Here is a 15,271-nt window from a genome sequence, read left to right as displayed (position 1 = left end):
GGTTTGGCCACATACTAGTATCTAACCAGTACGAGACTGTAAATGGATGCTCCATACCATATGGCATGAAACCATGCTCTATACTAGGGCTGGAAATCTTGCTGCCTTCCAGATGTTGTGGGACTGCTTTCTGTTGCACTCCTAGTTAGCATAGCCACTGGCGAGAGATAAGGAAGTTGTAATCCACCAACATCTAGGGACTGATACAATCTCACACCTCCTAGATACCGCGTCAGTTCCCAATTCATGCCTGAGATCATTAATGAAGGCTTTGCTATTGCTACACTGTCAGCAGAATGCAGTTGGGCACAGTGTTTGGAAAAGGATGCTTACAAATATCTGGGCCCTTGAAATGAATTCATTTGGCAGTAACCAAGTGTACATCTAGACTGCAAAATTAATGCAATTTGACATCACTTTAACTGTCATGGCTCAATGATATGGAATCCTAGAAGTTATCGTTTGGTGAGGCACCAACACTATTTGGAAGAGAAGGCTAGAATCCTTCTAAAACTACAGCTTCCAAGATTCCATAGCATTGGGCCTAGCATTAAAATAGTGCTATGGAATCTTCAAAATGTTTCCAATCTAAGGCAAACATATCCCTTTCTTGAGTCAAGAGTGTCTCTCACAAGTTCACCCAGTGGGTTTCCATAACTGAGTGGAAAATTGAACCTTGGTCTTCATAGTCTAATACTCAAATCACCAGACTAGGCAGATCTAAAGAGTAATGAAATCTAGGACATCAAAAGATTGGATTCACTGCAGTTGGCCATGCAGTTATCATTCCTGACCTGCGAGTTCCACACTTCTTAGCCGGTAAATACATACTAAGGAAATCAGATGCTGTGTGTATCCTTTTGCATAGTAATACAGATTAATGTGGTTTTCTTTAAATATCAATTTAATCAGATGCACACAAATTCCTATCAGACTGGTATGAAAATAACCCACTATCTCTGGTACAACAAAACTAATAAACTAAATGGAAATTTCATTGCAAACACCAAGGGTCACCCACTGCTGTATGGATGATATGCTGACCACTGCCAAAATAATCAAGAATCCAATCAAGGAAGCCATGTAAGGCTTGCAAGACTTGAGCAGAGCTGTTGAACCGGAAGTCTCTAAGGGCCCTTCCACACAGCCCTATATCCCAGAATATCAAGGCAGAAAATCCCACAATATCTACTCAGATAATGTGGGATTTCTTCCTTGATATTCTGGGATATAAGGCTATGTAGAAGGTCCCTAAGTTATAGAGCCATCATTAGTCGATGTCCATTTGAGCACAACAAGGCGGGGGGGGGGAGCTTGGAACAATGAAAAATATTTTTCCTCCTATTCTTTTAATTATGCCTCTGTCATTGTTTCAAGATCATGAGTTTTTGGAAGATAATATTTGAAAAGCTCCAGGATCTATTATCCAAGTCAAGTTGGGAGGAAACGGCTCTATATATATCTGTTTTATGCAACGAACAAGGTATCCACAGTCTACCCATTGTAAAACTACCGCTTCCAGTAATTTTCCATCCCAAGATCAATGTCTCAATGTGCAACACCAGCAAAATGCAGTCAAACGCGTAGGAGCTGCTTCATGAATGAAACATGGGCAATTCTCATCTAGTTATGATTAATCCTAACTACTTGTTTAGCTAGGTTAGAGGCTTGCATTAGGGCCCCCCTTCTATCAGCAAAGTCCCAGAGCCATAAATTATTTCCAACACAAGAGTGTGTGCTTTACATCATTTATTTTCATAGCATTATGTATGCCATCTTTCTAAGATCAAAAGGAGTTATTCTCCAGTCTCATATTTCACCACCACTTTCATATTTTATCTGGCAAATTAGATATTATAGATCTGGTTCCTGCATGGCTTTGCTGCTAATGTTTCATCGCTCTTGTCCATTATAACTTATTTCGGGGCTTACTTTCCCCAGAGGAGTCAATCCTTGGAGAGGATCATGGGTGCTGTTCTGAATGCCCTATGTCCAACATAAATTAGGCTGACAAGGTTGAAAACAGATATAAGACAGTTACAAAGAAGCTAGTCTCTCTCTCTCTCATTCCCACCAATTGATCTTGAGATGGAGAGGAGAAAATGGCCTGTCTTGAAGATCAGGACCCATGCAGGTTTGTACAAGGGGATGCGGTTGGTCAAAAAGCCTGGAACTATGTATGTCTTATATGTAAGTTTTCACATACATGTGAAGAGCACCATCCCATACATCAGTGGTTCTCAACCTGTGGGTCCCCAGGTGTTTTGGCCTACAACTCCCAGAAATCCCAGCCAGTTTACCAACTGTCAGGATTTCTGGGAGTTGTAGGCCAAAACATCTGGGGACCCACAGTTTGAGAACCACTGCCATACATAAACCTAAAAATAGTCAGCTTATAAGCACAAATGTTAGTATCAATATCTGAGATACTGACATTGTGTTTACCTCACTTTATCAGTACTAGCCATGAGGACAACAGTTCTAAAATGCACAAGGAAGAGCCTCCAAGACATGCAAACACATTTTGGCACAATAATTATGTGAAACACAAATAAGTCTCAACCTGAAACATTGGAGACATCCTTGCAATATCTCAAGATTATTTACCTCAATCCCACCTTCATTCTTTTAGAATATGCTTGAAACTTTCATTGTTAATAAAAATAGTAAAGAGCCAAAGCTCTACAAAAAAAGGTCATTTTGAAAAAATCTAACTGAGCAGAGAAATAGTAGTTGTCAATTCCTGCAGAAAAGTGGTGACCACAAAACGAACATTTTTTCCTGGCCTTTTTGGTACTGTTTCTCGCTAACTTTGACCTACTGCCTCTGTGAAAGACAGAACGTGTCAGTCCTCATGCCAGCCATCCTGCCTGCAGACTTCTGAATGGTGTTTCTTGATAAGCAAGGGACACACCGATAACTTTGCTTGCCTTCGCTTGGTACTACAAGGACGCTGGAGCACAGATAATTTTGATCTGCTGGGCTCCTGAACCAGAGAGAGGCAGGCCACAAATCATGGGAATAGCCTGAGAGAGCAGCCTGACTTGGGGTGTAAATCCTTCTAACATTACAATGTTTGTCTCAGGAATGACAGGGGAGAAGATTCCCTGGAGGAAATCAAAGCTGTCCTAGAAAGATGACCTTCACTTCCTGGAAGCCTGATAGAAAGTCATTCATGCCAAGAAGAAAACTCACATACTTCTTTCAGTTATGATTACTATTATGATTATTATTATGATTATTCTTTCATTTACATCCTGCCATTCTCCCCTATAGTGGGACTCAAGGCAGCTAACAACATATCTAAGTATAAACCAGATTCAAGCATAAATCAGAAAATTATTTTCAAAACAATTAAACAAGTTATGAAGTCAAAAACATTCATTATTAAAAGGTTATATACAAATCATCAAATAGCACAGCATTAAAAGCATAACCTGGTGAGTTTCTATGTTTCTAAAACAGCATAAAACATTTTAACTTTCCAGTGGAATGAAAGCAAGGAAGGAGCCATGTTGGACTCTTCAGGGAGGGAGTTGCAAAGTCTGGGGAAAACCACTGAGAAGGCCTCGACTGAGAGAAGAGAAGACTGAAAGGAGACATGATAGACATGTATAAATATGTGAGGGGAAGTCTTAGGGAGGAGGGAACAAGCTTGTTTTTTGCTGCCCTGGAGACTAGGACACAGAACAATGGCTTCAAATTACAAGAAAGGAGATTCCACCTGAACATTAGGAAGAACTTCCTCACTGTGAGAGCTGTTCAGCAGTGGATCTCTCTACTCCAAAGTGTGGTGGAGGCTCCTTCTATGGAAGCTTTTAAACAGAGGCTGTATAGCCATCTGTTGGGGATGCTTTGAACACAATTGTCCTGCTTGTTGGCAGGGGGTTGGACTGGATGACCCACAAGGTCTCTTCCAACTCTATGATTCTATGATTCCTGCAATCCCACCAAATGAGCCTGAGAAAGTGGTAGGAAAGAAAAAACATTTCTTCACAAGACTTTAGAACTTGAATGGGCTTGTTATTGCTGCTGCTGCTTTCATCACTATTTTATTTCTCCAGTATTGGGACCTTGAGTTTGTGTGCGCGTTCCTTCATATTGCTTGTCGACTTATGGCAACCCTATCAATTTCATAGATTTAACTTAGGAAAAATGTCCTCAAATGTGTTTTTGTCGGTTCCTTTCTCTGAAAAATAGCTTATAGTCCCTGGGATTAACTGGTGGTTTCCCATCTAAAAACCAGGTAACCAGGCATGACTTTGCTTAGCTTTCAAGGTCAGGCAAATTGTGGTGCTTTCAGGACATTTAGGACCTACAGGGTTCGAATCTTCACTCATTGAGTGACCTTAGTCAGGTCACACTCTCTGAGAGGAAGGAATGGCAACCTCTGTCTGAACAAATCTTTCCAGAAAACCACATGATAGTGGTTGCCATAATCAGAAATGACTTGAAGGCATGCAACAACAAAGCTGGAACATGGCCATACAGCCCAGAAAACTCACAGCAACCCAGTAATTCCAACCATGAAAGTCTTCAACAACACAACAACAAAAATAGGTTTGTGTATTATTTTTAAAAGCAAAATTCTCTTAACATCACTTGAAAACTAAATAAGCAATTGAAACGCCATTAAAAACAATTAAAACCTACTGCAGTCAATTCCTGAAAACCTTTTGGAACAGGAAACTTAGTGAAGGAAGACAGCAAGAAAGATACTATCTTGTCCTTCCTTTATGAGAGGAGTTCCAAAGCTGAGGAGCAATCTCTGTGAAGATCCTCCCCTTTGTTCCCAGCATCTGTATCTGATGAGAAGGCTGTGGGTGTGGGTTCTATCATGCTTTCTCCATTATTTACTTTTCTACCAGGTCTGAGAGCCTGCCTTCCATACATCTCACTGCAATACCTTAGGAGTAAAGGCTTTCCTGATCACCAGGTGGCTTTCCTGCCACCTTGGTAAGGAAATGATTTAAAATAAGTCTCCTACTCATGCTTTTATTGAAGTTTGTGTATAGTTTTTCGTCTGTATAGTTTTTAAATACGTTGCTAGTTGGCACAAGTCTCCTTATTGAGAGAGTGTTCAAGGAGCTGTTTGTTGTGCTGAACTCATTTTGAGGCTGGGCTTCAGCACCTTCAATAGCTCCTTGGAACCTGACAGATGCAACTACAGACCTGGGTTCAGTTATGCCCCCCCTATTATGTGGATCTGACAAATTGCTCCCCATAAATACATCCCCCCTCCAAACTTGGCAACAGATTGTGGTGATGAACTGAATTGAAATCTGATTGCTAAACGCTTCTGATTATTTCCATTTAGATAATGAATGGCCATCCTCTACCCTGTTCAGAAGTCTACTTTGTAATGACATTAACATGCTCCATTAAATGTATTATTGTACAAGAAAGCAGAGCCATTTGTGATAACAATCTTTTTATTAGAATCCATATGCATGAGTCAGACTTTTTTTCAACAAAGCATGTAATTCAAATATTTACAAGGAGAAGGACACTGGAAAGACATCAGGCACACAATGCCAAGATTGATTCAGACCGACTTGACTGTGACTCTCATCGCTGATTGTTACCCTTTGTGTGTTAAAAATAGAGAATTAACATCTCACAATTACTGGGCAGCTCCAACTTCTGGTGTTCATTTCTTTGAAATGGGGTGGCAAGAACTTGATACCGAAAGAAAAGCCATTCAACTCTTAAACATGTGAAGCACATGAAAACACTTTCATTCATTCCTCCCGGCGCATCATATTTGAACAATATGATATGAAAAGCATGCTTTGGAAGAAACCAAGGGTTAAAAAGAAGAAGGGGGGAAATGGGGATGAACCAGATGTTAAAACTGTTTAGGATGCAGAGTTCAAGAACAGAAGCCAAAGACTATTCAATATAAAGGGATCCTTTGCATAAAACATCACTTTTATGAAACCGAGGTATGCTCCGTACATATTGATGCTGCAGAATTTAGATTGACCCCCAAGGAAATAAGTAATTGGAGAGTTGCGAGGAATTAAATAGGCTGTGCACACCGTTGCCTCTGTCCATGAAAAGGGCAGAGATGCCAATAGCTATTGCAAACTCTCTTGTGTTTAGCAACAAGGTTTACAAGGCTTAAGCCATGAAAGAAAGCAATCCGCATTCTCCTATTACAAGCACACAGCCCTACACAAACACAGTGGTTTAGCTACTTTCAAAAAAGATATGTTTACATTAGCTCTTCATCAAGGTCTGGATTTACAAACCCTTTTACAAATATTCCTGCAATATTATCTTTTAGCCAAGATTACTTTTTGATGTAAAACTAGGAGACTTCTGGCTTTCTTAAGCACTGATTATCACTTATGTATTAAGGCTGAGTCCTTACATCAGGATAAATCTCCATATGTGAATGACTAGGAATGGAATGGGAAATGGTGGTTCCTTTGGTTAAATGTGTTGCTTGTCATCTGTTTTCCTTCCCGGTCCATTTCATTTGATATTCCAGACTGTGCCACAATAGTAACCCATTCAAATATTCCTTGTTTTTGTCTTTGGCTTACCTCTCTATCCACATTCAGTTTAGCTTCATCGTCTAATTTTATTGAGATTCTACAGTCATCATTAGAACTATTCTGCTGATAGATACATTGATGGCAGGAATTATTATAAATTAAACCAGGAGTAGATATTAAGGAGGAATTGAAGGAAAGGATCACACATTTTCTCTAAGGTAAGGCAGAGACATACTCAAGAAAAAAAAATCTACTTAACCAACACAATTTTTAGAAACTGCAGAATCACCAGGGATGCTGACAACTGGACCAGTACTGTGTTTTTAAATAAACTGTTTTGTTCAATTATTCAAGGCTTACATTTTTTTAAAAAAATCCTAACAGGAGTAGGTTTCTCCTACAAATCTATTTCATTATATGTTTTTGTCCCTATATTCATGATTTTATTGATACAGAGTGGAATATAAATAGTTTACTTATAAGTTTAGTTATAATTATGTGGTGGTGCAGTGCATTAAACCCTTGTGCTGCTGAACTGCTGACCTGAAGGTTGGCAGTTCGAATCCGCAGGATGGAGTGAGCTCCCGCTGTTAGCCTTAGCTCCTGCCAAACTAGCAGTTTGAAAACATGCAAATGTGAGTAGATCAATAGGTACCACTTTGGCAGGAAAAGGCATAAAGACACTCCAAGCAGTTATGCCATCCACACGGCCAGGAGGTATCTGCAGATACAGGCTCCTTTACAGGTGGAGATGAGCACCGTCTCCAGAGCCTTTGTCTATGTATTTGTGTCTCAGTGTATGTCATTGTGACAAGGTATTGAATGTTTGCCTGTGTCTGTTTATATACTGTAATTCACTCTAGGTCCCCTCGGGGAGAAAGGCAAAATATAAATAAAGTATTATTATTATTATTATTAATAATAATAATAATAATAATACATAAATCAATAATTTGGTAAAAAAATATAGCTGAATACTTCCATCTAAAAGCTCTGGTAGAAATTCTTGCAGTCACAGATTACTATAATTCTGAATTCTTATACCAATTCCTGTTTAATCTAGTATTCACTTTTGTAAGCAGGAGGTGAGTCTCAAAAACACACTTTCAGGTTAAATCCAAGTGAATTGGATTGCCTTTCCTTGCCAAACGCAAATGAACTTATGTCCCTGTTCTTTAAAGCAACAAGCCAAGTTTATCTATTCTCTTTAATAATGCAATTTAATTTACCAAAGGTTTGCTATTAAAAATTTATCTGACTGCAGCAGTTGGAAGTCACCTAGACATTGTGTTATACAGTTAAACATTAGCTTTAGTGAACATCACAAATTTCCTGCTGCGGAGCTTGAAACCAGCTTCATACAAAAGCACTCCCTGGACTGCCAATTGATATTACATTTAAATGAGGAAGTCTCTGTTCGCTGAAATAAAATAGAGTTGATTATTAAAAGTTCAGAAGGACTAGGGTTTTGTAACAACAGAGTATTCACAGTCTACTTCTTCTGGGGCTGCTGGAAGTTTCTATTTCCTCCATCCTTCTTCAAAAAGCATCAGCCACTTCTTTCATGTATGAATGGAAAGGAACATCCTGAGAAAATATTGGCCTTTAACAAAGAAGATGTGCCTGCAGCTGAAAGTTTGTATGCAAACTCATTTTAGTTTCTACCAACAATCAGTCATACATTGGTGCAGAACTTAGCAGAATGTAACAAGTTGAGACATCTAAATTAGCATTGGTATATTGATCCGTGTTCGTCATTCTTAATAATGCTGTTAACAATTTTCAGCAATCAAATACACTAATATGGGTTGGATAAAGTGCCCTTTATGGGCCACATGAAGTCTCTGGGAGGATGTTTTATGACCCCTGGAGATCCACAAGAAAATGTCAAAAACAAACAGAGCCTTGATACCTCCTCTCTGGTTTTTTAAAGAAAACAGCTGCAAATGGCCAAAAGCTTTGCAACTTCCTGAACACAGTGATCACTGATGATGAGTTTTGGGTTTTTTGTTATGACCGAGAAACTAAGTAGCAGTCATCAGAATCAAAGCATCCAACATCCCTGAGGTCAAAAAAGCAAGACAGGTCTGCAACAATGTCAAAACCATGCTGACTATCTTCTTTGACTCCACTGGAATGGATCATGGGTATGCACCACAAAGCACAACCATCACCAATAAGTACTACCAAGAGGTTCTTTGTTGTCTTTGTAACAGTCAGACCTGTGGACAGTGGGCAATTGGCAGTGCCATCACAATGATGCAACCACCCATTCTTCACATTTGATACAGAGTTCCCTAGCCAAATACAACACCTGTGCTTCAACAGGCTGCCTACTCATCCCAACATGGCTCTGTGTGATTTCTGGTTTTTCCCCAAGCTGAATATGCTCCTGAAAGGAGTCAGATTTCAGTCCAGAGACACATCATAGGTTATCACTTGTGGTCAAGTATGATTGCCTTCCATGTGTAGTGTCTATCACCACTGTCCCTTCAACCCACTCCCAAAACAAAAAATAGAAAAAAACCCAGTGGAAATAAGTCATACTTTAAGCATCTTCCAGAACTAGAAGTGACTATCTTCAAAGGCTGCCTCATGTAGAGGATGTTGCAGTAGTCCAAACAAGATGTGATTAAGGTGTGGACTACCATGGCCAGATTTGGCATCTCAAGGTATGGGCACAACTGGTGCACAAGTTTAAATTGTGCGAAGGCAGTTCTGGCCATCGCCAATACCTGGGATTCCAAGGTCAGTGATGAGTTCAGGATCACTCCCAGACTGCAAAGCTGTGTTTAGAAGGAGAGTGTGACTACATCCAACACAGGCTGTAATCCCACACCCTGATCCGACTTCCGACCGACCAGGAGTGCCTCTATCTTGTCTGGATTTAATTTCAATTTAAAACTGCTTCCTTCTTTGCTGGATTCATCCCAGATTAAGTGGTCAGTGCAGATGTGTCAAGTGACAGTCAAAACTAGGGTGAATGAATCTCTAGAGACAAGGAAAAAATCCAGTCTTCAACCCAATGAGGCCCTACACACACATCTTGACTCTATCCCATAAAAATTCATGGTTGTTTCCCAATGGCATTCTTTCATACAAAGAAATGTGAAATGCTATGGTGAGTCCAAACTAATCTTCCACCCACTGACATTGCACAGATCGGGTCAGCACAAGGATGCCATTTTTCCAGCATTCACTCCCAAATCAAACTGCTATTGCAGTAAAGACAACAATTTATTCCTAAATGAATCCATCCCTCTCTTGTGTTTGCCTGCTAGCAAATGTATCTGTACAATCAGATGGGCTGGAAACTGAAATTAGGGGGGAAAGATGCCAACGTTTTCCAGAATGCTTGATTTTGTGTCCAATGGCATGTTCCTACACAGTCACATCATACACACGGACCTGGTTATACAACAAGAACATTATCCTCTGATGCCTCTAAGACCATTGCTAGATCAAAGCAATGGAAAGGATTAAAAAGGCTCAACATTAGCAGGCTAATCCAAAACAGCACAGTTACATATAAATAAAGCCGATGAAACAATTTGCAAAGCTACTAAAAGGTACCACCCAGTCCATTTTTACCCCTAATATGTCTGTTTCACAACCTATATCCCACCTCATTTTACAATCATGTAGTTCCATCAATGCAGCCAACATAAATCAGTGTTTCCTACCTCAACTTTGCTTGCATCCAGCATTGTCAAAGCCTGCAAATTATAAGAGAGAGAAAGAAAAAAATACATTAGTATTGATTAAACCAACGAGTAATTGCATTAATTGCCTTTTAAACTAACAGACATCAATTGTTTGCTACGACTGCCAGCCCATACAGAGTTATCATGACAAGAAGAGTTTCGGTGATGTATTGGTAGCATTATCTCCAAGCCTGATTAGAAAGTGTGTGTGTTTGGCATCAAACTTCAGCAAACATTCATCTCTCCCTTTCAAAAAGTGGGACACAGCATACCTGAAATGAAATAATCTAAAACACTGCTTCTATAGTTTATTATTATTATTATTATTATTATTATTATTATTATTATTCATTAATAATTGTTGCTTTCTATTGTATTGGCCAGATCATCTGGTTTACCTCCATGTAAGCCATTAACTATCTGGAAGTGGTCATGCTACAAATAAGATCTCAATATATGTAAAAACATAATAGTTCCCATATGGGGGAAATAATAACAATAACAACAACAATAATAATATACTTTATTTATATTCTGCTTTACTTCCCTGGAGGGACTCAGAGTGGATTACAGTATACAGATATAAGGCAAACATTCAATGCCTTTTACATAGTGAACAACAACAACAACATGCAATTATTATTATTATTATTATTATTATTATTATTATTATTATTCAAACTGCAAAAACTCTGACACAAGCCAGGAAAGGTGGTCCCAGTGGTGATCAGCACACAGGGTGCAGTGCCTAAAGACCATGGCCTGCACTTGAACACAATCGGTGCTGATAAAATTACCATCTTTCAGTTGCAAAAGGCTACCCTACTGGGATCTGTACACGTTATTCGCCAATACATCACATAGTCCTAGGCACTTGAGAAATGTCCGATGTGTGATCCAATACAACAACCAGTGTAATGATCTTGTTTGTTGTGTTTCAAATAATAATAATAATAATAATAATAATAATAATAATAATAATAATAGCAACAACAACTTTATTTATATTCCACCCTTTCTCTCCAGAGGGCCTCTGGGTGGATTCCAAACATAAAAAGCAAACATTGAATGCCTGAACACAACAACAATCTATCCATATTAATGAAATTTGGCAATCAAACATATAAAAACAAATTATGACTTAACAACTAAAATTAAATAAAAAATGAAGGCTGTTATATCAGGCATAAGACAAAATGTCAAACATCAAACAGAAGCATCAATTTCCCAGTTCCTTGGGGGCAAATAGATTGATCATTGCTCAAGATATCTATTGAGCTGGTGGGGAGAACAGGACACGGATATGGATGAAAAATATGGAACGCTTCATGAATTTTTGTGTCATCCTCGCGCAGGGGCCATTCTAATCTTCTCTGTATTGTTCCATTTTTAGTATATGTGGTGCCGAAGCAAGCAGCACACAGATAAAGGTAAAGGCCTCCGCTTTTCATCTCCGGTGCTCAACTCCGGCCATGGGGAGGTGCTGTTGTTTATTTTTCCCTGCCGAGAAGCCTGTTGTCCAATCATGTTTTGATGGCATGTCTGCATAGGGTGCCCTTTTACCTTCCCACTGAGGTGGTAACTATTGATCTACTTGCATTGCATGCTTTTGAACTGCTAGATTGGCAAAAGCAAGGACTAACAGTCCAGAGCTTACCCTGGCTCGCAGCTTTGAACTGCTAACCCTCCGGCAAGCAGATTTCCTGTAGCAAACAGTTTAACTCTCTGTGCTTCCATGAATGGGATAAGGAAGGAAGGAAGGAAGGAAGGAAGGAAGGATCAAATGAACCATAGAATTGAAAGAGACCAGAAGAGCTATCCAGTCCAAGGAAGGGAAAAAAGGAAGGAAATTATTCTGAGGAAAAAAGATGTCTTGTTGTTTTATGTTATTCAGTACCACAACTATAAATGGTTCACAGCTATGAGATCCGACAAAAGCATGTGGGCCTTAATACACCAGAAAATTAGGCATAATCTAATACAATGACTCTAATACAATGACATTCAACAGAGATAAAGATAAAATTATACATTTAGGTCACAATAATCAAACATTACTTAGGCGATCCCTTGTTGTCCGAGTATGATGACCTTCCAAGTGTAGTTTCTTGGTGGTGGATATATACGTGACTGTGGAGCCCTATTCTTGGTCGTCATGTTCTTCCATAGTGAGGGCATCCGTTTTCAGGTGGAAGGCGGTCCCGCTCAGGGTTGGCTTGATTACCTTCTTCTTGGCATGTTTCTCCCTTTCATCCTCCATTCGTGCCTCTTCAAATTCTACAGCACTGCTGGTCACAGCTGACCTCCAGTTAGAGTACTCAAGGGCCAGGTCTTCCCATTTCTCAGTATCTACGCCACAGTTTTTAAGGTTAGCTTTAAGCCCATCTTTAAATCTCTTTTCCTGTCCCCCAACATTACATTTTCCATTCTTGATTTGGGAATATAGTAACCGCTTTGGGAGAAGGCGATCGGGCATTCAGACAATGAGGCTGAATTCAGCAGAGTTTGATGGCATAGAAACATCACTTTAATGGTGATGGTCTTTGCTTCTTCCAGAACGCTGACATTTGTCCTCCTGCCAACACTGATGGAATCATTCCAGGATTGAGTTTGACATCTGTACAGTCCATGTTTCACAGGCATATAACAGGGTTGGGAGGATAATGGCTTTAATACCAGTTTAGGACATTGTACATTGGGATTATTATTGATCACAAAAGGGATTTTTGTGCCAAAGAAGTTCCAGACTATGGAGATATTTATCAGTCCACGATCCGTCTTGTCAAGGTTTACTGACACTTGAAAACATACTTTTTTTGTTAAAAAATATTATCAATATTCTTTCAACCCTAGCTAGCAATGGCTTTTGCTATTTTTTTTTGTTTTTTGTTTTTTGTTTTTGTTTTTGTTTTGCCATGGGATGTTGCATTGCTAGAACTATTTTTAGACAGGAAGAAAGCTGCTATAGATTCTTCTAGGAAACACAGATACAGAGCTTTTTTTCTTTTTCTTTTTAAAGATATGCCCTCTATCTTTTGAGCCATCCATTCTTCCATCTCTTTATTCATAAGCTCCAATCGCTGTATAGGCTTTTACATGTTGTTCTTTTCCTTAAACTGTCACTGTGTGGAACACAACAACTGCCAATTACTGAGAAGGAGGAAAACTACCATAGCAGTGATACTCAACAAACAATGCTATGGAAATCAGGTTAAAAGTATAACCCTATGATAGAGATAAAATCCCTCTCAAAGGTCCTTTATCATTCCCTCATTCTCTACATGCCTTCAGAGATTTTCTTTTGCTTTTGACTGTCTTTCTGAAGAGAAGAATCTGTTTCAAGTTTTCATGGACACATTCCATTTTCTTGCTTATCTTGCTGCATCTTTGATATCTTATCGCTCATACAGGCAACAGTACAGTCAAGAGAACTGAAAAACTCAGTGCAAGATTCATTCTTAGCTTCCTTAAAATGCAAAGGTTGCCTTTTGGAAGCTTTGTATAGATGTGTTGGCCATTTAGTAAAATCTAAGTGTTTTTCTCTATCTTCTAAATTTTGCTGCTGACATTTTTTTAAAAAAAATTGATCAATTTTAATAAGTTATGTTTTGAATCTTAAATATGGTTCAGCATTGATTTAGAACATTTTGGCAAAGTTAAGGGCAGGTTCAGTCTATGGCACCAACATTCCTGAGAAGCACTCATGGTAAATGGCATGGATTCCATTTTAAGTATGAAGACATTGAGATCCGGCATGGTTTGACCTTTGAGATCAGAGGCCTCCAATCTATGAAGCCAAGATCTCCAAACAAGAAAAAGTCATAAGTAATGTCTAAAGGTCCAATGATAAATAACTCATTCACTTGAAGGAAAGTTGGTAAAGTCTTGAAATGGTTGCTCCCCCCCCCCCCCACCTTGATATTTGCTAAGATAAAAACCAATAAGGTGAATGTGTTCAAGCTAGTTCAACCAAGGCTCCACCTACAATGCCATTTAAAATCTAGATTATTTGATACGAACTGTATTATATGGCAGTGAAAATGGACATAATTCAGTTCAAAGCAGATAATCTGGATTATCTGTTTTGATAATATGGGTTATGTGTAGATCCAGCCCTGGAAAATGGGATCAACTTAGGCCCCTTCTACACTGCCATAGAAAATCCACATTATCTGCCTTGAACTGGATTATCCATCAGTGTGGATGGATAATGCTTTGAACTATACTCTAGTTCAAAGCAGATAATGTGGATCATCTACTTTGATAATCTAGAACATTTGAACACTGTGAAAACCACCCACTGTGTGACTATTAGCCTCCTCCCAGTAGACTCAAAACAAAGAAAAGCTTCACAAGAACCACCACTCCTCTTAATGTTCCCCTAGCAAAAGTAAAAGTATCCCTCTGGGCAGCTAAACTAGGAAATCCCAAATGGATGCCCACCCCATGAAGGTCTGCCTACAGAGGCAAACCAAGAATGGGCAACTTGGAAGTCCCTGTACAGACTCACAAATGTTGTTAGGAGATAAAATGACAACTTGGCAAAATGGGACTACCTAAAAGAATCCTCCACCTTGTGAGACTGTGGAGCAAAACAAACAACTCCACATCTGTATGCTTGTCCACTATGCCCTGCCTCATGCAGAGGAAGAATTGTTTAAAGCCACAGACAATGCAGTCACTGTTGCCACTTTTTTGATCAAAAATTATTTAGCCATTTCTGCTCCCTCTATTTATTGTTTTATACTTATTTATGCAATGCTTTTGATACGAAATAGATAAAAATCTGGATTATGTGGCAGTGTAGAAGAGCCTTGTTTCCTCCTGCTCCAGGACAGTATAAACCAATTGCTTCAAATTCTAAGAAAGTGAATTCCAGTTACATGTCAGGAAGAACTTCTTGCCATGTTACATTAGACTCAATTATCTCAGGCTCCTTCTACACGGCCATCTAAAGTCCAGATTATCTGCTTTGAACTGGATTATATGGCAGTGTAGACTCCTATAATCCAATTCAAAGCAAATAATTATCTGTTTGATAATCTGGATGACATGGCAGTGTAG

General features: G+C 39.1%; 1 protein-coding gene and 1 non-coding gene across 10 annotated transcripts in view; both read right to left on the bottom strand.

Annotated features, from left to right (window-relative positions):
• Positions 1–15,271, bottom strand: part of RBFOX1 (RNA binding fox-1 homolog 1) — a 1,606,230-nt gene that overhangs the window by 1,219,265 nt on the left and 371,694 nt on the right. For all 9 annotated transcript variants that reach the window (XM_067473372.1, XM_067473373.1, XM_067473365.1 and 6 more), the window contains exon 3: positions 10,187–10,219. In XM_067473372.1, the coding sequence (XP_067329473.1) occupies positions 10,187–10,219 (33 nt within the window). The remainder of the gene's footprint in view (positions 1–10,186; positions 10,220–15,271) is intronic.
• Positions 11,518–11,627, bottom strand: LOC132782211 (U6 spliceosomal RNA). Its single transcript, XR_009632048.1, has one exon. It is a non-coding gene; the product is annotated as a U6 spliceosomal RNA (small nuclear RNA).

This window comes from Anolis sagrei, chromosome X, assembly GCF_037176765.1.
Source record: "Anolis sagrei isolate rAnoSag1 chromosome X, rAnoSag1.mat, whole genome shotgun sequence".
Taxonomy (NCBI): domain Eukaryota; kingdom Metazoa; phylum Chordata; class Lepidosauria; order Squamata; family Dactyloidae; genus Anolis; species Anolis sagrei.
The sequence above is the reverse complement of the archived record's forward strand: the minus strand, read 5'-3'. Positions and strand labels throughout refer to the sequence as shown.